Here is an 18,169-nt window from a genome sequence, read left to right as displayed (position 1 = left end):
ACACTGATTTGAGAGCAACAGCTGTTTATCAGGATCATATATATGTATATCTTCTGAACTTTTGAGGACAAACATTAAGAAACTTCACATAAACGTGTTTTTCGGAACTTAATTTTTCTTCTGTTTGCACAGCCAGGATTCAAAAGAAAAAAGAAATTAAAAAAAGAAAAAAAAAAAAAAGCAAAAGCAAGCAAGCAGCCAACCAAAAAAAAAAAAAAAAGTTGGTGTATATGATAGGCTGGACATTCTTAATTAACTACATTACAGGGCATTAGCAGTACCCACAACTAAACTGTTATTGTAAAAACAGAGGTTCTATCCAGAAACCTGTTAACTAAAGCATCAACATTTAACTACTTCAATATGATTAAAAGTTAGGAAAGTCTCACCACTAAATACCCAAGATTAAAAGTTCTCTGGAGCACCCAGGACTTAATAGTGTCCTAAGTATTTTCCCATGGATCCCATTTTGTATACTGCTTTCTGCATGTACCTTTTTTCTGTTCTTGCCTTAGAAAAGTGTTATGTTGGAAACATGAATAAGACTAGTGAACATTTGTATTTCATATAAAAGAAAGTTTCTTAACCAGTCTATCGGGAGCTGTTGCAGTCGACATTGTCACTAACCAGGGTAAACATTAATTATCATGAAAAAAGCTATATGCTTTATTCTCACACTTTGTATGACTTAACAAGTTATTAGCTATAGAGTTTACTGCACACTTCAGTAACCAGAATGATGCAAAGATGTATAGAAATGTGGTATTCAATAGGAGAATACTTTTTTTTTTTTCCACTACCATAGCTATCAGGAAAGAAAGTAGGTGAGCTGCCATACCAAACATAGAATAATTATTCATAAGGACTCCTTCTGTTGCTTTGGAGACCTGTAATGAATTACCCTCCACAGTTTTGGAAAAGGTGTATTGCAGCTAAGCTCCAAGAGGCCAACCTTCTGGTGTCTTACATCAGCAGTTGCAATGGAATTAAAACCAAACCAAACCAACAAACAAAAAAAACACCATATTTTTGTTACAAAGTGGACTCAGCAGAATTATTGAAACATTGCAAGTCATTTGTAGGCTTAGTTAACAATACAAAATGTGTAGCTAATATAAATAGAAATATTAGGCCTCACTTTTGTCTCTAGATTTATGCAGAGGAGGATGTTCCAAAGACCTATCTAATGTGAGGGTTTCTGATTTCCATAGTTTCTTGCTCAAGTCAAAGTATAAGTAAAATCAAATTATTTTCTTTATAAATTTAACATTGAGAAATTGCACTTTTCTAGCTCAGAATAGATTATGAATTCTAATACTTAAATACGAGTTGGAAATCAGATTAAAAAAAAAAAGCTAAAAAGAAAACCACATACCTAGGTGCTGCTGAAGAGAGAAACAGACAAAAAGATAACAATAGAATAGAAATGTGACTTTCTGTATTTTTCTTACACTTTAACATTCTTTCATGAATAAAATCTGGGCATATACAGACTGTAAGATCAAATCACTTCAGGAAGATGACTATGTTCATACACAACTCTGCCAAAGACAGGATCTGCTGTATTGTATTCTGCATCTTTCAAAATAGTTAATTTCTACCTATTTTCTACACAGAGAGCGTTGGGGAATTATCATTTGATTTAGGTCATTAGCTAGCTGCATTTAGATGGGAGAATAATCAATTGGGGTGCAAAATGACTCAGTGTGACCTCTTTGTGGTCTGGGTTTCACATGACTCCAGAAACCATCTTTACCTTGCCTAGTAAAGTATACTAGTTTCCAGATACTCATTAGGGCATTGCTTTACGTAACTTAAAGAGATGGTCAGGATTTTTGTGAGTCTAGGATTTTCAGGCTGTAGACTGTGGGTACCCCCTTCCTGGGGGCCACCAGAGTGCATCCCTACACTGAACAAGAGCTTAGTAGACTGTTTGCCATAATTTCCAGGACATATCTGGAAAATTACTATTACCTAATTCAACAAGAAAGAGTGAGGCAAGGAATTGGGTAATTCTTCCTTTTTTTTTTTTTTTTTTCAATTTGTCGAAGTCTGAAGGTGCACTCTGTTTACATAGTCTTTATATATATATATATATATATATATATATATATAATTTCACTTTATCATTTGGCCTGCAGAGCATTTAAAAAGGAAAACACTTCTTTCCTTTTGTTTTTGGCTGCACTCAAGGTGTTCTGACTTTACTGCCAAGTATGTAATTTGTGTATGCGTATGGATGTGCATGTGGAGTACTACTTACAGTAGGATCTTTGCCAGCCATTTTGCACTCCTCTATCTTGTTTGCAGATGCTGGCCAGAAAATCTGTGAGGAAAGAAACATCTTTTCACTAACACATTTATCACATAATTTATTTTTAAATATCATTGTATTGTATAACTTACACTAATAAGTTAATATTTTGATAAATTTTATACCTTGATTATAAGGCCCAAAAGGAGTTTCATTGATAAATGAGAACAATTTTTGTCTTAGAGAGCAATAAATTAAATAAAGAACAACACTTGTGGTTGATATAAATGATCATATATTTTGAAGATAAGTTAATCAATTTATGTAATTTTATTTCTTCCAAATGAGAGAGATTTTCATCTTTGTATAAATTACCATCCACCTTTACTTATTTATTTTAACCTTTACCAAACTCCTAGAAATTGTTCACACTGGAAACTTGAAGACTAAAATATAGCAAGAAGAATTCTTGTAACAAATTTTCATTTTTAAGGTTTGAATGTCCTATGATAAAGCCTGCTCAAACCTTAAAATTTCAGGCTGATTTCTTGATTTATTTCCAAGACTTCTTGCACTAAAGACAGCTTTACCTGAACTATACTTAAACTATGATTTATCTTGATTTTGAAATAGAAAAAAATTAGAAATCTCTTACTGGAAATTTAATAAGTGACATAAATTGATCATATTTAGCCTCAAGATAACATAAATAATAGTGTTAAAAGATCTTTGTGTATATATGTATATATACATACATGTGCAGAGAGTTGTAGGTTCATATGAATATAGCACAAATTAGCAAAGTAGATCTGTTATAAAAATAAATAAACTAAAGAAAGAACACATGGAATTGCAGAAAGTAATTCTGAGCATAATATTGGGTGATTACAATAGCTGCCAGAAAACTTCGGGTAATTTGATTTCTGTTCATTTTGTTTAATTTTATTTTGGGCTTGCCATGCCTAAATGGATTGCTGAAACATGTCACAGCTTTATACTGCAGAAAGTATTGCCACAGAAGTTGTTGTACCTAGCTAACTCTGCAGAGAGCTCGAAAAAATCTGTTAACTAAAGGTGTGCAGTGCAGGGACACCACTACTTCCAGAGCAGGTTAGCAGAATCACTGTGAGATCTGAATTAGCAAGAAGGTCACACCAGCCCTTTCAGATCAAAGAAGGCAGCCCCATTACAGATCATGATTCCCATACCATTAGGAGGAGGAAGAAGGTGTTCATGCTGTCACGCAAGAAACATTTCATTTAAATGTGTAAGTTAGAGAGTTAGTCTGCCCACACTCCCCACACGATCAATTCAGGTAGACAGACATGTCCAGAGGGTGATTCAGAGCAAAGCTTAATTTAAGTACTCTTAATCACCCTCCAGTGGGATCTCTCTCTCTCTCTGTTGACACATTAAAAGCATTGACTCTTAAGTAAAGCATTGAACTTCGCTTCCACATGCTGGATCTCCCTGCCCCTTGACTTGCCTGAGGTACAGTAATAAAGCCCATAGATTAAAGGGTCAGATGAATTTGGTATAATAAGGCATATAGGATACATTTTAAGGTGTTGGTGTAGGTGTAATAATCTAAGGTTAGGCAAGGCAAGGTCCACACAGGTAACATCTTAATAGTTGAGCTTCTGGGCACAGTATTTCTGCAGGCCACTTATTTTAAAATCAGAGAATCTGGATTTCAATTGGCTCTGGAAAAAAAAAAAAAAAAGAGGAATCTAAAAATGTTTAAATATTCACTAATTTGATTATTTTCATATACAGGGTGCCTCCTACAAGTTGGGGAGTTGGAACATAGAGAGACCTTGGAAAATGACATCTCAGTATCTTCAGAGGAGCAGCCACAAAACGAGTGAGATGAGGGTCACAGTGTCCAAAAAAAAAACCCACGCTGGTTGTGTCTCAGCTATCTAACTGAAGGGCAAGGGCCGATGTAGCCATAACAAAGCTTGACAAACAGATCAGAGACTAGGATTCAGAGTACAAAACAAAAATAAATATAGTCAAAGGTTAAAGTCAGATCTGTCTCTGTTGCTTTTTCTTTTATTTTTCCCCTTTGGTCTGAAAATGATAGCACATATATTCTTCCTTACAATCTCTTTTTCAAAGTGCATCTCTGAATTATCTTAAATCCTCAAGAGACTTAAGAGAATTGGAAACCATCAGCCATATAACTTTTTTTTTTCATATGAATTCTCACTATGAGGCCAAGCCATGCTGTATGTCACTTCAAAACAAGTAAACAGCTCAAACTGAATGTCTGAATCACAGTCATGCTAATAGTTTGTTCATCTTGCATTACACATAAAACAAGTACTAACAGTTCAATAAGGTGTGGACCTGCAAAATAATGAAATACATATATATATTTTTTTCTCTTAAAAAGAAATGCATTCAGTAAAGTAACCTTCGATTCTCAAAATAAATCCCAAACTTACACTGAGAGGGTCTTGGCTTATATTATTAATATTCAAAGACAGAATATGATCTTTGCTGCCCACATAGATCCGATCCTGATCTTCATCCATTAATAATATCCTGTAATCCAGAGGACTGTGTGATATTCTGTGATATTCAGAGGTCTTAGTTTCTTGCAGCTCTGAAATAGTAAATGCAAGAAATTAGTAAACTGCTTCTCTTTTTAAATAAATGAATCTTTAAACGTAACTGGGACCAATAAGAGATGAAGAACCCCTATTAGACACTTGCAATAGCTGAGTTGAAACAAACTTTTGTTTCCCAGTTTGAATGCAAACTTTTTATACCCTAAGTAACTATACATAGCCCATAAAAATCTGGCATTGCTTTTATTCAGTCATGTAATGAATTGTTATTTTAATGGATGTGATTATTTACAGCTTTGGCTTTTAAGGAAATTAAATTAGTCAATGTGTTCAATATATTTTGAAGTTTATGACAGCACAAAATCCACAAGATCAATACAAATTACGTAAGAACAATTCACTTGCTTTTCTTGACAGGGGGCTTCACCAACAATAGGATTTTATTGTTTCCAAAGTGATTTTTTTTTTTCAGTCCTTCATGACTATACATGGCTTATTAAAAAAAAAAAAAAGGTAATAGAAAATGTATTCAATCAAGCCTTATCGCCTTATTGCGTGTCTATTTATTCAGTTATCTGTTTATGGGATTTGGAACAAACAATCAGAAATCTATAACTGTTTTTTTTTGTTTTGTTTTGTTTTTTCACACTTAAAACTTTATTCAGTGAAATGAACTGAAAAACATCCTTTGATCTCAGTAGTGCAGGATCAGGCCTGTTACAGAATAGCACAAACATTTGTAAGCTAAGTATTACTTGCTGCCCTTGAGGAATATCAGTCTTCCTGTCTTTGCTTGGCCAATATATTTTGGCCTCAAAACAGATTATTTTTCCTTTCAGTAATAACAGAAGGGATATTTCTCAAGATTTGAGAATGGAAAAACAAAACAAAACAAAACAAAACTTTAATAATCAATTTCTCCATATTCAAGTATTTAACAAAATAGTTTTCTTAACTCATGAGCATTATTATTGGATTGTGTTTCCTGTGAATCAAACAGGGTTGAAAATACAGAGCAAATATGAAAATGAAGCCCTCTTAAAGTCACAGATGTAAGAACTGAGTCCATATTTCTTTTCCAAATTGGGTGTCTGGGACAATATGGCTTGTCACTGTTGCTAAAGCCTGTTTTTCTGCTAGAAGCAAGGTCTTTGCTCAATATTCTTCTACAGAAAATGGTAGATATCTTAGCCAAGATAGTCACCTAATATTTTGGGACTTAGATTTCTGTCTACTACAGATCTATTGATTCAAAGAACGCTTGACATAACTTGATTTGCATTGATAAATATGATACACAACCACTTATTTTTTTATATTGATTTTTAAACAGCTTAATAGAAAGATGAAAAATACCTCTGATTAATGAAAGATATGACATTTTGATTAACTTAGGCATGTGACAGCTTTCAGGAGCAAAGTGTTTTCTATATGCCTTTATTAATGTTAATATTAAAAAGATCAACAAATAATATTTCTATATCATTTTTCTCAAGAAAATTTACACATACTAGCTGTGCTTAAGAGCTTAAACTGAAACAGTACTCCTTGAATATATATGAAAATTGTCCACATCATTTTCAGAAGTCTTTCTTCAGTCCTTGAAAAATCAATTGCTTTACTTCATTTAAAAATTCTCCCTGTAAGCTTTCAGCTGGGAGTTGCAAAGACATCTGGGAGACTCATCAGCACAGTGCCATTAAAATTCAGTCCCTTTGCTCTCGTTGAAATTCTCAGATTGACCTTTCATAACAAGCCTGAGAAGCTAGTGCTCATCCCCTTTCCTGGTGGCCTTATTAACTTTACTGTAATATTTTGCAGCTGTAAGATGAAACTGAACCATCTCATAACTGTACATTTGATATGCTAGAAAAGCACAGATAAACTGGGAGAGGCAGCTGTTTCCCGCACAAGATTGGGTAAAGGTGAGCTTATTGATTTTGCATTATATAATATCCCTCCTTATAGCTTCAGTGTTTTTAGAATTAACATGATAATAAATAAACCAGGATGGACATAAAAGATTATAGAGATGCTAATGATTGTTTTTAAGGAAGAGACAAAAATAACTACATATGTTTGATTTCCATAACCATTAGTCATAGAAATACATTATTTTCCTGGATTTTTAACCTTTGCAATGGTATTTTTTCTTCCTAAGGCACCTGAGGGGTAATCCGTCTCCATCAAGCTGCTGATTAGGAGAATCAGGACCTTATCACATGCCACTAGCCTACAGAAACTCAGTGACATTCATATGAGGGAAGGAAAGCCCTTGAATACAGAAGAACACTGCCCTAAAACAAGGACTCTTATACAGATTTATTACCTTTATTTCTTTCAGGGCTAAAGCACGCAGTGTATTAGCTTAACAGGGGCACTCAAGCAATTGGGGAGAGAATTTATAATTGATCAAATTTTCTTTTCACTTAACAAAATTTATCACAAAATCAGGAAAAATTAATTTTCTTAAAGATTCACTAGCTGGATGCTGTTACTTAAAAAGATCAGTGTGTGGAAAGATGCTGTAAGGTCTTCCACATTCTCTTTCATCTCTAAAAGTTTTGGAAAAAGTAAGGCAAATATTTACTGATTTTTAAAGAACATTTTATTCCATGCTTTGGGAATTTAACCAAACTTTCAAGGCAGTAAAGCCTGTGTGGAGAATAATGTCGCAGACAGCTCTCCATGAATATGTTTATTTTTCTTGGGTAATCAAAATAAAGACTAGAATATATTCCATATGCAAATAATTGTCATCACTAATAATACAAGAATAACCTTTGTCCAGCATTCTTTATAGGTCAGTGAACTTAGTTTTGGCTTTCTTAGAGTGATAAAGGCAATACCAATTTAATTTCTAGTGCTAGAAATCTGTCAGGTCAAACAGCTCTCTTCCCTTTTAATGAAAAACAAAAACTTCAAAGAACTCTCTTGCCACAGCTATTATTATTATTGACCTGCATGTTTTGGGGATCCCAGTGACTAGGAGTTTTCTGTGAACACCATGTAGATCTTACTGAAAATTAATTTAACACTTACTCTTTAATTATCTTTATAATCCACCACATAAAAGTTAATACAAGTATTATGGAGAAAATATTGTGCTCTCACAGGAGAAAAAAAAATAGATTTGTATAATATCTATTCTTAACATCACAAAAGCCTTTGTAATGCTAACAAACAAACAAACAAACAAACAAAACATTCTGTTGGCCAGAACAAAGCAAACTACCGTTATCAGAATCTGGAAATTGAGGAATGTGGAGATATCTCCCCTGCTGACAAACACAGTCTGTTATACCCGAACTGTCCAAACCACTGGTGCATGTATGTATGAGCTACATCCACTCATCAGGTAGTTCTCTGAATATCTTATTTCATCACTTGACATGATGACACTCCTTATTTTACATTCACTGATGTTTGAAAACACAACCTGACTTTCTCAATATAAGGGATATAATAATCCCCAATATGTAGGATAAAACCTTAATGTAAGTGACTTTCTCAGTATAAATATTATGCTAATATGGATGCTTGATACATAAATACTGAAACTACTGCAATAATTAGTGGTAACTTCCTAAAAAGAAAAGAAAAAAAAATATTACAACCCTATTTGCAGACCTACCTGGCCACTTGTTAGTAAAAACTTCAGTATAATCTGTAGATATCTTTACATTGCAGAGTTTGGTAAGCTACAATTATGGGGTGCAAGCATCCCCAGCCCAAGTTCAATGCACTGAACTTATCCACAGATAAGATGTAGATAAACTGTGATATGTGATATGAGTGCACGCAGACATCTCTGCACTAATCGTCCTTGGTTTCTAGCCTGGCAGGGATTCTTTGAGCAAATCTAGGATGATCTGTCCAGCTTTTAATTTAGGATCCCCTGTGGTAAAGTACAAGAAATAATATGTTTTCCTCCTCTTTCCTGCTGGCATAAGGATTCAGCTTCAGAAGGTTTGTTTATGGGGAAGCTCAGAGCAGAAGCACAGATTTGGAGATCAAAAAAAAAAAAAAAAAGGAACAAATGAAGTTTTATGCACGTAACGACAGTGGAGGGGAGAAAACTAGCTTTCTGGAAAGAGGTTCTCCACAGGGAACCTCTGCTGCCCAAATTGGCACAGATTTTATGTAGCCTTAGTGACTTGGAAGTCAGCAAAAATACTCTCACAAGCTATGGGATTCACCATTAACTGGCCTTGTGTGCATCCCGCAGTAGGCTTGACAACATTAGCCCCTTGTTAATGAAACTGTAAGAGTCTCTTAAGCCTCATTAAACTGTCAGCTTGTGCCAACAAATATGCCAGCCCATGCCAAATGTGAAATTGCAATGTAAAATCTCAGCTTCTAGGAACAGAAATAAAACAAATTCTCTCTCTCTCTCTCTCTCTCTCTCTTTCTCTCTCTCAATATTTAAGTAGAATGATGGTTTTGCTTATAATACCTAATGGAAATAGGACCATTTTATTGCTAGCACTGAAAGGAATAGCTAAGTATTTTAAAAATGCTAGCGGAATCAGAAGTATTTGTAAAGTTACAAGAAGATTGTTTTAAAAAGATTAAAGCCACAAGAAAAGCTCTTATTTTATTTTATTTTCAATATTTTCATTTGTACTTTTTATTGAGTAACTTATCTGTTTTGTACCTTACTAAAAGAAATGACTGGAAAAGATCTGGTTAAAAGATATCAGATTTCACAAAAATCTAATAATTTTAACTATTGTTTTCTTGGCCTTATTTCTGATTCTTCTTTAAATGTAAAGACTTAGAAGAGACGTATTATTTTTACAGTTCACGTAGCAACTGTGGAAAAGTACCTTATTTATATTCATCATTTATATTATTGTTTTTCAGTTATGAGAGATACATTGTAACTGTTTATATTTGCAAAGAGAACAAGGTGAGTCTGCATATTTCCTTTCAAAATCTTCAGAACATGTCACCTTTGCTCCGTCGATATTCCTCTTCCTTAAAAAAAAAAAAAAAAAAAAAAAAAAAAAAAGATATTGATTCCTTCTACTTAAGGTGGTGAGCTAAGAGAGCTGTTAAAGCATTTTTGCTACTGTTCCTGCAGTTTTCAAACTATGAACCAACTCTCAGCTAGCTCCCAAGTTAAGCTGATTATAAATGGGTACATAGTAATTTGGCCAAAGAGCCATAAGCAGCCAGATGTGCTACTTGTCAGTCCCTTGTGTGCCTTAACCACTCAGGGCCCAAAAAGCTCAGGTGGACCTTTGACCTTTTCTTTATCTCTTTATCTTTTCTTCATGCATGAGAAATCTTGACTTTTTTTTTCTAATGTTGTTAGAATGAAATTTGTCCTTTTCTATGAAGAGGCAATAGGCTTAGAAGAACTGTTAGCTTCTGAATCTGTCTGAAAGGGTTTTAATTACATTTTTTTCTAAAAAAAAAAAAAAAAAAAAAAAGTTAATGTGAGGGGAGAAAATAGATTTACAAGTACTCATAAAATCACAGGCTAACTAATTAACAAGATCACCTAGAGGATAGGGAGGAAGGGAGTTCATACAGTACAGGCTGAAACAGGAGCCCTCATCGCCCAGAGCTAAAACGTGTCATTTGCTAGAAGGAAACTTAATTGCTGTATTTGGAATGAGGGTAAATAACATGAAAATGTCAACAGTATCTAAATGTGATCTGGTTTTACTATACACCTTGAATACTTGTTGGTATATTTGCTAAATGAGTTGAAAATGGAATATACATATTACTGGTTTAAGATAGGGAAGTCTTTTATAAATAGAAATAAAAGTGCCAAGGTGAAATCTTTGAAGAATCAGACCTAGAGGTAGCTATATCACGTTTGAAGAGCAATCTGTCACCTTGGACAGCTTTACATACACATTAGGAGCAGTAAAATGCTCAATAGCTCTTTGTGAAAGCGGACCATGTGTTGATAGGAAAAGACATACCAGTTAATAGTTAACCTTAAGCAGAGCATTCACGTATGTCAGTATATGATTCCTCTTTTACAATTAACAAGACACGCAGAAGTCCTAAAATCCCAGTAACTTGTAGGATTAAAAAAAAAAAAAAAATCACAATGGATTATTAACCAGCTTTTGTTGGGGATCTTCAAATGCTGTTCTAAAAGACACTCTTAACAGAGTTTTATTGTTTTTCTTAATACTGCTTCAACAACTATCAGAATTTTTTCACCTTCGATTTACTGCTTTGAAGAATGAAGAAGCACAGGCAGACCCTCTGAGGTGTGGGCAGCTGCCAGTTTTGTGCAGGAGGAACGTGCTCTCTAAGCAAAGATACAATGAGAGAAAGTCATTTGTTTGTGTGTGGCAAACTGTAGTAGCATGGCGGTGTGGCACATTCGACCTAGCATACTCCATTCGGTTAAGTGCAGTTTTATTGCAGCTTTACATTATGAAGAACAGACACTATTAAAATACTGATTTTTTTTTCTGATTTACAGAGATATTGTCATGATGAAATCAAACCACATTCCACCATAGAAGCTGTACTCTGAAACAAAGAGGAAAAATATGTCAACATTTTCCAAACTGCAGTTGCATAGCCATTCCAAGACCTTCCAAAGATTCCAGTAGAAGATTCCTTCACTAAGAATTATGCAAGACCACCCACACCTTTCGGCCACACAGTCTTATTTGGCTATAGATATTTCTAGGCATAATTTTCAGATTATTCCTCCATTTACCTTGCAGTAAACCTGGAATGACCCCTCTGAAATCCCTATAGATATTTCAACAAAAATGCTGAAAAGTGGCCTTCTTATTTTTTAATAAGTTGAGTACAGTTATAATTTTATTGGTCATCAACTTCATCCCTCAATATAATTGTAATTTGTGTGCGTGAGAAAGAGAAAGCAAGACAGAAGATGTCACTAATACTGCCACAATATAGAACTTTCCAGAAGAAGTTATCTAACTTTTCAAGTATTACCTCATCCATTTCTGCCCACTATTAATCTGTCCAGGACTTATTCTCATTTTTGGTCTCCAAACCAAAGAGACAACTTTGACAAGTGTGGAGATCTGTATAAACACGCAAACTGTGTTTAAGATTACTGCAGCTGAGTTAGGCATGTGAGATGGAAGCCAGTCTTCTCCATGTCTCATGTACAAAGTTAACCGCTGTCCAAGAGCTGCATACTCCAGAGTCTGCACATAGTCATGCCTTCTTTACTTCTTTTTGAAAGAAATGGAGAAGAGGCTTTGCCACATTGCCTAGGGCTCCACTAGCTGAACCAGTCTCACCCACTAGCCTGTGTGCACATAGCGGTTTTGCCATTTGCACCTGAGATGTTTTTGTTTTCCAGATTCAGAAGTGAGAAGCTGTTGGTTGCCAAATATAACATTATTTTTGACATGAATTGAGGAAATAAAAACAACACATCCATGGGGAAGTCAGACAAATTCCACATTATTTTACTTCTACTGGGAGCAGTATATCTTTTCATTGTAATCTCTTGTGTTTTCTTGCTCTCTCTTTTTTTTTTCCATTTATTTATTTATTTATTTATTTTTTCTCTATTGGACCAGCAATCACGTCATTGGAGGAATGGCTGCACTTCCTTCTGTGATGCTCATTCACATAGAGAAATGTTCCAAGCAGCTATCACACTAACTGGCCAGCTGAAGCCCTTGCTGCATGCAGACACCGAAACTCTTTGATCCATATTTAAAAAAGATGTGAGAAAATGAAGAAAATGAATTATTGCAATTGTCTCTCTGAAAAAAATGAGTTAAAACTTAAGCTATTCTCCAACTCAGAACTGGCAGCAACATGAGATGCATGTGAGCTGTTCTCCCAATTCATTCATCTTCATCCCTTTTACTGCCAGTAGGTTGAACTCTGGGAGGAGAATGAGGTCTGAATGGACTTATTAGTTTTGCATCTCATTCAGGCTGCTGGTTTTGTGAAAAAAGCAAACTTTTTAGGCGTAGGTTTGAGTGCTTATTTACTCTCCGTAAACTCAAGATAGCTGATGTCAGCTGGGATATCTTTGAATAGAGGAGGAGGGAGAGTGTATGTGAGGTTGAATGACAGGTAGGACATTTTACTGGTAGAATTGCCTTTCCTTGCAAGTTTATATTTTTGCTTCACTTTAATATTGTACTTTGCAGTTTTACTAAAGTATCCTGTGTATAACGAAGACGTTTTGTCCTTTACAGAATTGACAGTGGCAGCTACTCCCCATATGTACAATTTTGAGGTGTTAATACTTTTTCATTGACATGTGAGCTCTATGTATAGAGAATTGGAATGGAGAATTATCAAATATTACAAAATATCCAATACCTTAAGTGATGATAGGGGTCTGTTAACCTCTTTTCAGACTGAGAAAATTTTCCACTTCAACTCTCATGCACAGTCTTTCCTTTTCTTTATGAGTATATTGCTGCTAAGCTGCAGAATTACTCTCGTGGCCAGAGCTAAGGAAAATTTGTTGAGAAAGAACAGCTAAATCACTGAAATATTTAATTATGGGTTCTAATACAGTATGAACCCCCTTCACTGTGAGATAGATGAAGTTTTTTCATTATATACATTTTTTCTCCTCCAAAGAGCAACCTCTCCAGAGATTCAGCCAATTTCTCCATATCTAGGATTGGCATTACTGCCCATGCTGCAGTAATCCCTGTCTTTATTGATCCAACCAATTTTAGCTGTGTTTTTGTCCATGCCACTTTACCCACAAATCTCCTTAAAATATACTGCTCCTTTCTTCAGCAGTCACCCCTTGCCCTTACTCTAAAAATTTTAAAAAAGGAAAAAGGAAAAAGGAAAAAAAAGGAAAAAGGAAAAAGGAAAAAAAAGGAAAAAGGAAAAAGGAAAAAAAAGGAAAAAGGAAAAAGGAAAAAGGAAAAAGGAAAAAGGAAAAAGGAAAAAAAAGGAAAAAGGAAAAAGGAAAAAAAAGGAAAAAGGAAAAAGGAAAAAAAAGGAAAAAGGAAAAAGGAAAAAAAAGGAAAAAGGAAAAAGGAAAAAAAAGGAAAAAGGAAAAAGGAAAAAAAAGGAAAAAAAAAAAGGAAAAAAAAGGAAAAAGGAAAAAGGAAAAAAAAGGAAAAAGGAAAAAGGAAAAAAAAGGAAAAAGGAAAAAGGAAAAAAAAGGAAAAAGGAAAAAGGAAAAAAAAGGAAAAAGGAAAAAAAAAAAAAAAAAAAAAAAAAAAAGGAAAAAAAAGGAAAAAAAGGAAAAAGGAAAAAAAAAAAAAAAGGAAAAAAAAAAAGGAAAAAAAAAAAAAAGGAAAAAAAAAAAGGAAAAAAAAAAAAAAAGGAAAAAGGAAAAAAAAAAAGGAAAAAGAAAAAGGGAAAAAGGAAAAAAAAGGAAAAAGGAAAAAGGAAAAAAAAGGAAAAAGGAAAAAAAAGGAAAAAAAAGGAAAAAGGAAAAAAAAGGAAAAAAAAGGAAAAAGGAAAAAGGAAAAAAAAGGAAAAAGGAAAAAGGAAAAAAAAGGAAAAAGGAAAAAAAAGGAAAAAAAAGGAAAAGGAAAAGGAAAAAAAAGGAAAAGGAAAAAGGAAAAAAAAAAAAAAAGGAAAAAAAAAGGAAAAAGGAAAAAGGAAAAAAAAGGAAAAGGAAAAGGAAAAAAAAAAAAGGAAAAAGGAAAAAAGGAAAAAAAAAAAAAAAAAAAAAAAAAAAAAAAAAAAAAAAAAAAAAAAAAAAAAAAAAGGAAAAAAAAGGAAAAAGGAAAAAGAAAAAAAAGGAAAAAGGAAAAAGGAAAAAAAAGGAAAAAGGAAAAAGGAAAAAAAAGGAAAAAGGAAAAAGGAAAAAAAAGGAAAAAGGAAAAAGGAAAAAAAAGGAAAAAGGAAAAAGGAAAAAAAAGGAAAAAGGAAAAAGGAAAAAGGAAAAAGGAAAAAGGAAAAAGGAAAAAGGAAAAAGGAAAAAGGAAAAAGGAAAAAGGAAAAAGGAAAAAGGAAAAAGGAAAAAGGAAAAAGGAAAAAGGAAAAAGGAAAAAGGAAAAAGGAAAAAGGAAAAAGGAAAAAGGAAAAAGGAAAAAGGAAAAAGGAAAAAGGAAGAGCTTATTTTATGCAGGCTTGGTTACAGTTTCATTATTATTATAATAATTTTAATCAAATTATGATTAGCTGTCAGGCAAACATCAGATCCAGCTAAATCCCAAATGCTTTGCTTTTTTTCACTCTTTAATAAAATAATGTAAAATTTACTCAGCCATGAGCTGAAGAAGATTTGGAGGACAGTATTTCACGTTTTCATGATTTCATCACTTCACAATTTCATTAATAAATTAATTTCAATGGACTAGTGAATTAAAGGGTGGTATTTTAGTCTTTAACAATTCTGAATATAGAGGGATGCTTTGTAAAAGAAGCTAAAGTTGTCTATAGCAAAAATACAGAAACAGATATGTGGAATGGTGAATGTCACATACAACTATGTAAATTACTGTTTCCTAATTTAGAGTGTTTTCTTATTTCCTATAAACATCGGTATGTCAGTAGATGGTGTGTATTTATCTGGTGTCTGTGTCAGACAATTGCCTCTATATACTAAGTTAAGAAAGTTATCAAGCTACACTTTACATCTGAGAAGGATGAAAGAAGCACATATTCTCTCTCCACTATATGAGAAAACAAAGCAGCTGGAGGTCAACAAATGGCATTCCCCCACCAGTGAACCTTCAATGAACCCCGATTCCAACAGTATGCCAGAATGATCATTATACTGAAGATAACAAACTTTACCAAGACAAAGCCACACTCAATTCCACAGTCTTTTTTCACAACTGTATTTATCTCAATCTCCTCTTGATATTTCGATCTCTTGAACAGAAATATTAGAATAGTAGAAGATTTCTGCATGATATTCTTCATTATATTTCCTACTGTGTTCTGCATAGTTAAAATATCTTTTGTTGTCTAATTTGGGCTGTTTGATTAGACTTGATTTTGCAGCCAAGAGGCCACCCAGCATTCTATATTGACAGGAAGCAAGCTGTTTTCTGGATGTGGGTGTTTAAGATGTTTCCTAAAGTCAAGAAAAGTTGAGTTTGTGAGAAGTGCAAAGATCAAGCCTATCCTTAAATATTTTCCTTTTTTTTTTTCCCTGCCTTGAAATATGTATATATATATATTTGTATATTAATATCCATCTACTAGCATCAGAGGAAGATCCAGATAGTTATATGAGATTGCACATTAAGATTTCTTTTTTCAAAATGACTATGATGTCACAACCTGCTTCACTGGACACAGGACTTGGTCATGTCTCTCAGAGGCTGGACACAACTGGAAGTTATTAATTTTATCATCAATGTCCATTGTGTTGTTGAAGACCTTCAGATTGTTTATGAGTATTTTCAATTGTAAATTAATCAGGACTTATTTTTTTCTTAATGTTATCTTTAAAAACAAAACGCTTCCAAACATGCAATTAATATTATTTTATTTATGCTTATGTATACATATGCCTGTATGGATTTGGAAGCTGGAGGTGGGTCTGTAACTGTTAGGTGACTTTTACAAGATGTGGCAGTCCCTACTGGTGGCTATGTGGGAGTAAAAGAGTTCTGCGCCCAAACCCTGCAGAGAGACGTGTTCAGTAGGTAGTATGCTTCCTGTTTAAACACACAGAACATAACCATATTTCACTCTTTTTTTGCACCATGAAGACTGACACAAAGAGTGAATTTAGGAGCACATTCCAGAGCTGCATGCTACCATCAATCTTCAAGTGATCACCAGCTGGTATTTGGGTGGACAATAAAAGTCATGTTTAGTGGGCTGAACATAGCCTGGTGGATTAGAGTCCACTCAACTCTAAATCCTATTCTGATGGTATTTTGCTTTTGACTTAAGACATGTCACATAAACTCTCTGAGTTACATATGTAAAATGGAGGTAATAATTTGTAATATACTTGACTGAGTTGTTTTGAGGTTGCATTTGGTAATGTACAAAAGAGCCTTTGAAATTAAAATGAGATAGCTGCAGGAAGTTATTTCAAGTGTATTTCATATGCAAAAAGAGATTTTTTGTTTGTTTGTTTTAAGTCCAGACTCTTAAGACTTAATAAGCTCAGCCAAAACTCTGGTTTGGATTTAAGAGATAACTTTTATACTTTTCTGTTTAGACTTCATCTGAACAGGAAGCCATTTAAATAAATAAACCTTCTACAGTCACTCACTCTGTGTTTAAACTAGATCTGCCATATTTATTCAGCAGGATGACCATCTAGTATTTGGCCAAAAGTATGAAAAATTATGCGAATCCCCCCTCTTGCTTGTCCATATATACATACTTAAATAAAAGTTGTATATATATATATATATTTATATATATAAATAGTTAATTAAATAAAAGCTATATATTTATATTCAGCTTTGAGTTATGAAGTCTCATAAATACAACTCTATCAGTTTTAGACAGTTATTTTTAGCCTCCAATGGGAGCAAGCTATTAATTCATTTGGATATGCTGAACATCAACAAAGTGTAAAAGGAATATAAATGGTTGCTTCAGGTAAAAGAATAAAAGAGTCAAGAAGAGTAACATACTCTGCTAAAGTATTGCATGGATCACTCGCAGGTTCAGCACCAAAAGAGCAAGTTCAAGGAAGGAAGTTCTCTGTCAGAAATCCAAAAATGAAGGGTATTTAGATTCCTAGCAGGCTAAAATAGGCATGCTGCAGGTATAGGATAAGAGGCAGAGGATAGTATGGAATAGAAGTCAACCATGGTCAGCCACTTAGGTCTGTAGCAAATTATTACTTGTAATAAAAGTTGACTGTACTAAAAGTTGACTACTAAATTGTACTCATATTTTGGGAGCATAAGTAACAAAATACAACTATTCATTTAAAGCATAGTATACAGATATCTAGAACAAAGGAGATTTGTTTCAAGAACAGGGAACTATAAGTCAGAACTCCTGGGCATTTGCTCTCTGACCTTGAACAAATCTCTCACCCTCCATTTATGTCAGTTTAACCATCTGTTGTATGTTTATAACTACACTTACCTGTTTTTCAGAATCACTATCAAGTTCAGCTAATGCATGTTAAAAAAATACAAGTGAAAGGCATTTTTATGTTCAAAGTGCTATTCTAACTCATGTTCCTACTAACCGTTTAAGATTATTGCATAATATATTTAAATCACTCCATTTTACAGGTACACATGCTTTAGTGTTTACATGTCATATAAAGTAATTCTGCTTAATGCACAATCCATTTCAGCTCCATTAAACATATGTCATGAATTCTATTGCAGTAGAAAGGAAATCTCCACAAGAGAGAATCATGTGATTATGATAGAGTAAATAGAGAGAGTTCTGCATAGCTTTTAATCAGAATTTATTTACTAGGCATGTTAACTCCACTAGA

General features: G+C 33.7%; 1 protein-coding gene across 1 annotated transcript in view; it reads right to left on the bottom strand.

Moving 5' to 3' along the window:
• Window positions 1-18,169, bottom strand: part of SEMA3C (semaphorin 3C) — a 126,119-nt gene that overhangs the window by 52,403 nt on the left and 55,547 nt on the right. The window contains exons 3-4 of the mRNA XM_040548530.1: window positions 4,705-4,865; window positions 2,264-2,326 (exon numbers count right to left, since the gene is read on the bottom strand). Of these exons, the coding sequence (XP_040404464.1) occupies window positions 2,264-2,326; window positions 4,705-4,865 (224 nt within the window). The remainder of the gene's footprint in view (window positions 1-2,263; window positions 2,327-4,704; window positions 4,866-18,169) is intronic.

This window comes from Cygnus olor, chromosome 1, assembly GCF_009769625.2.
Source record: "Cygnus olor isolate bCygOlo1 chromosome 1, bCygOlo1.pri.v2, whole genome shotgun sequence".
Classification (NCBI taxonomy): domain Eukaryota; kingdom Metazoa; phylum Chordata; class Aves; order Anseriformes; family Anatidae; genus Cygnus; species Cygnus olor.
This window is presented reverse-complemented; position numbering and strand designations above follow the sequence as displayed.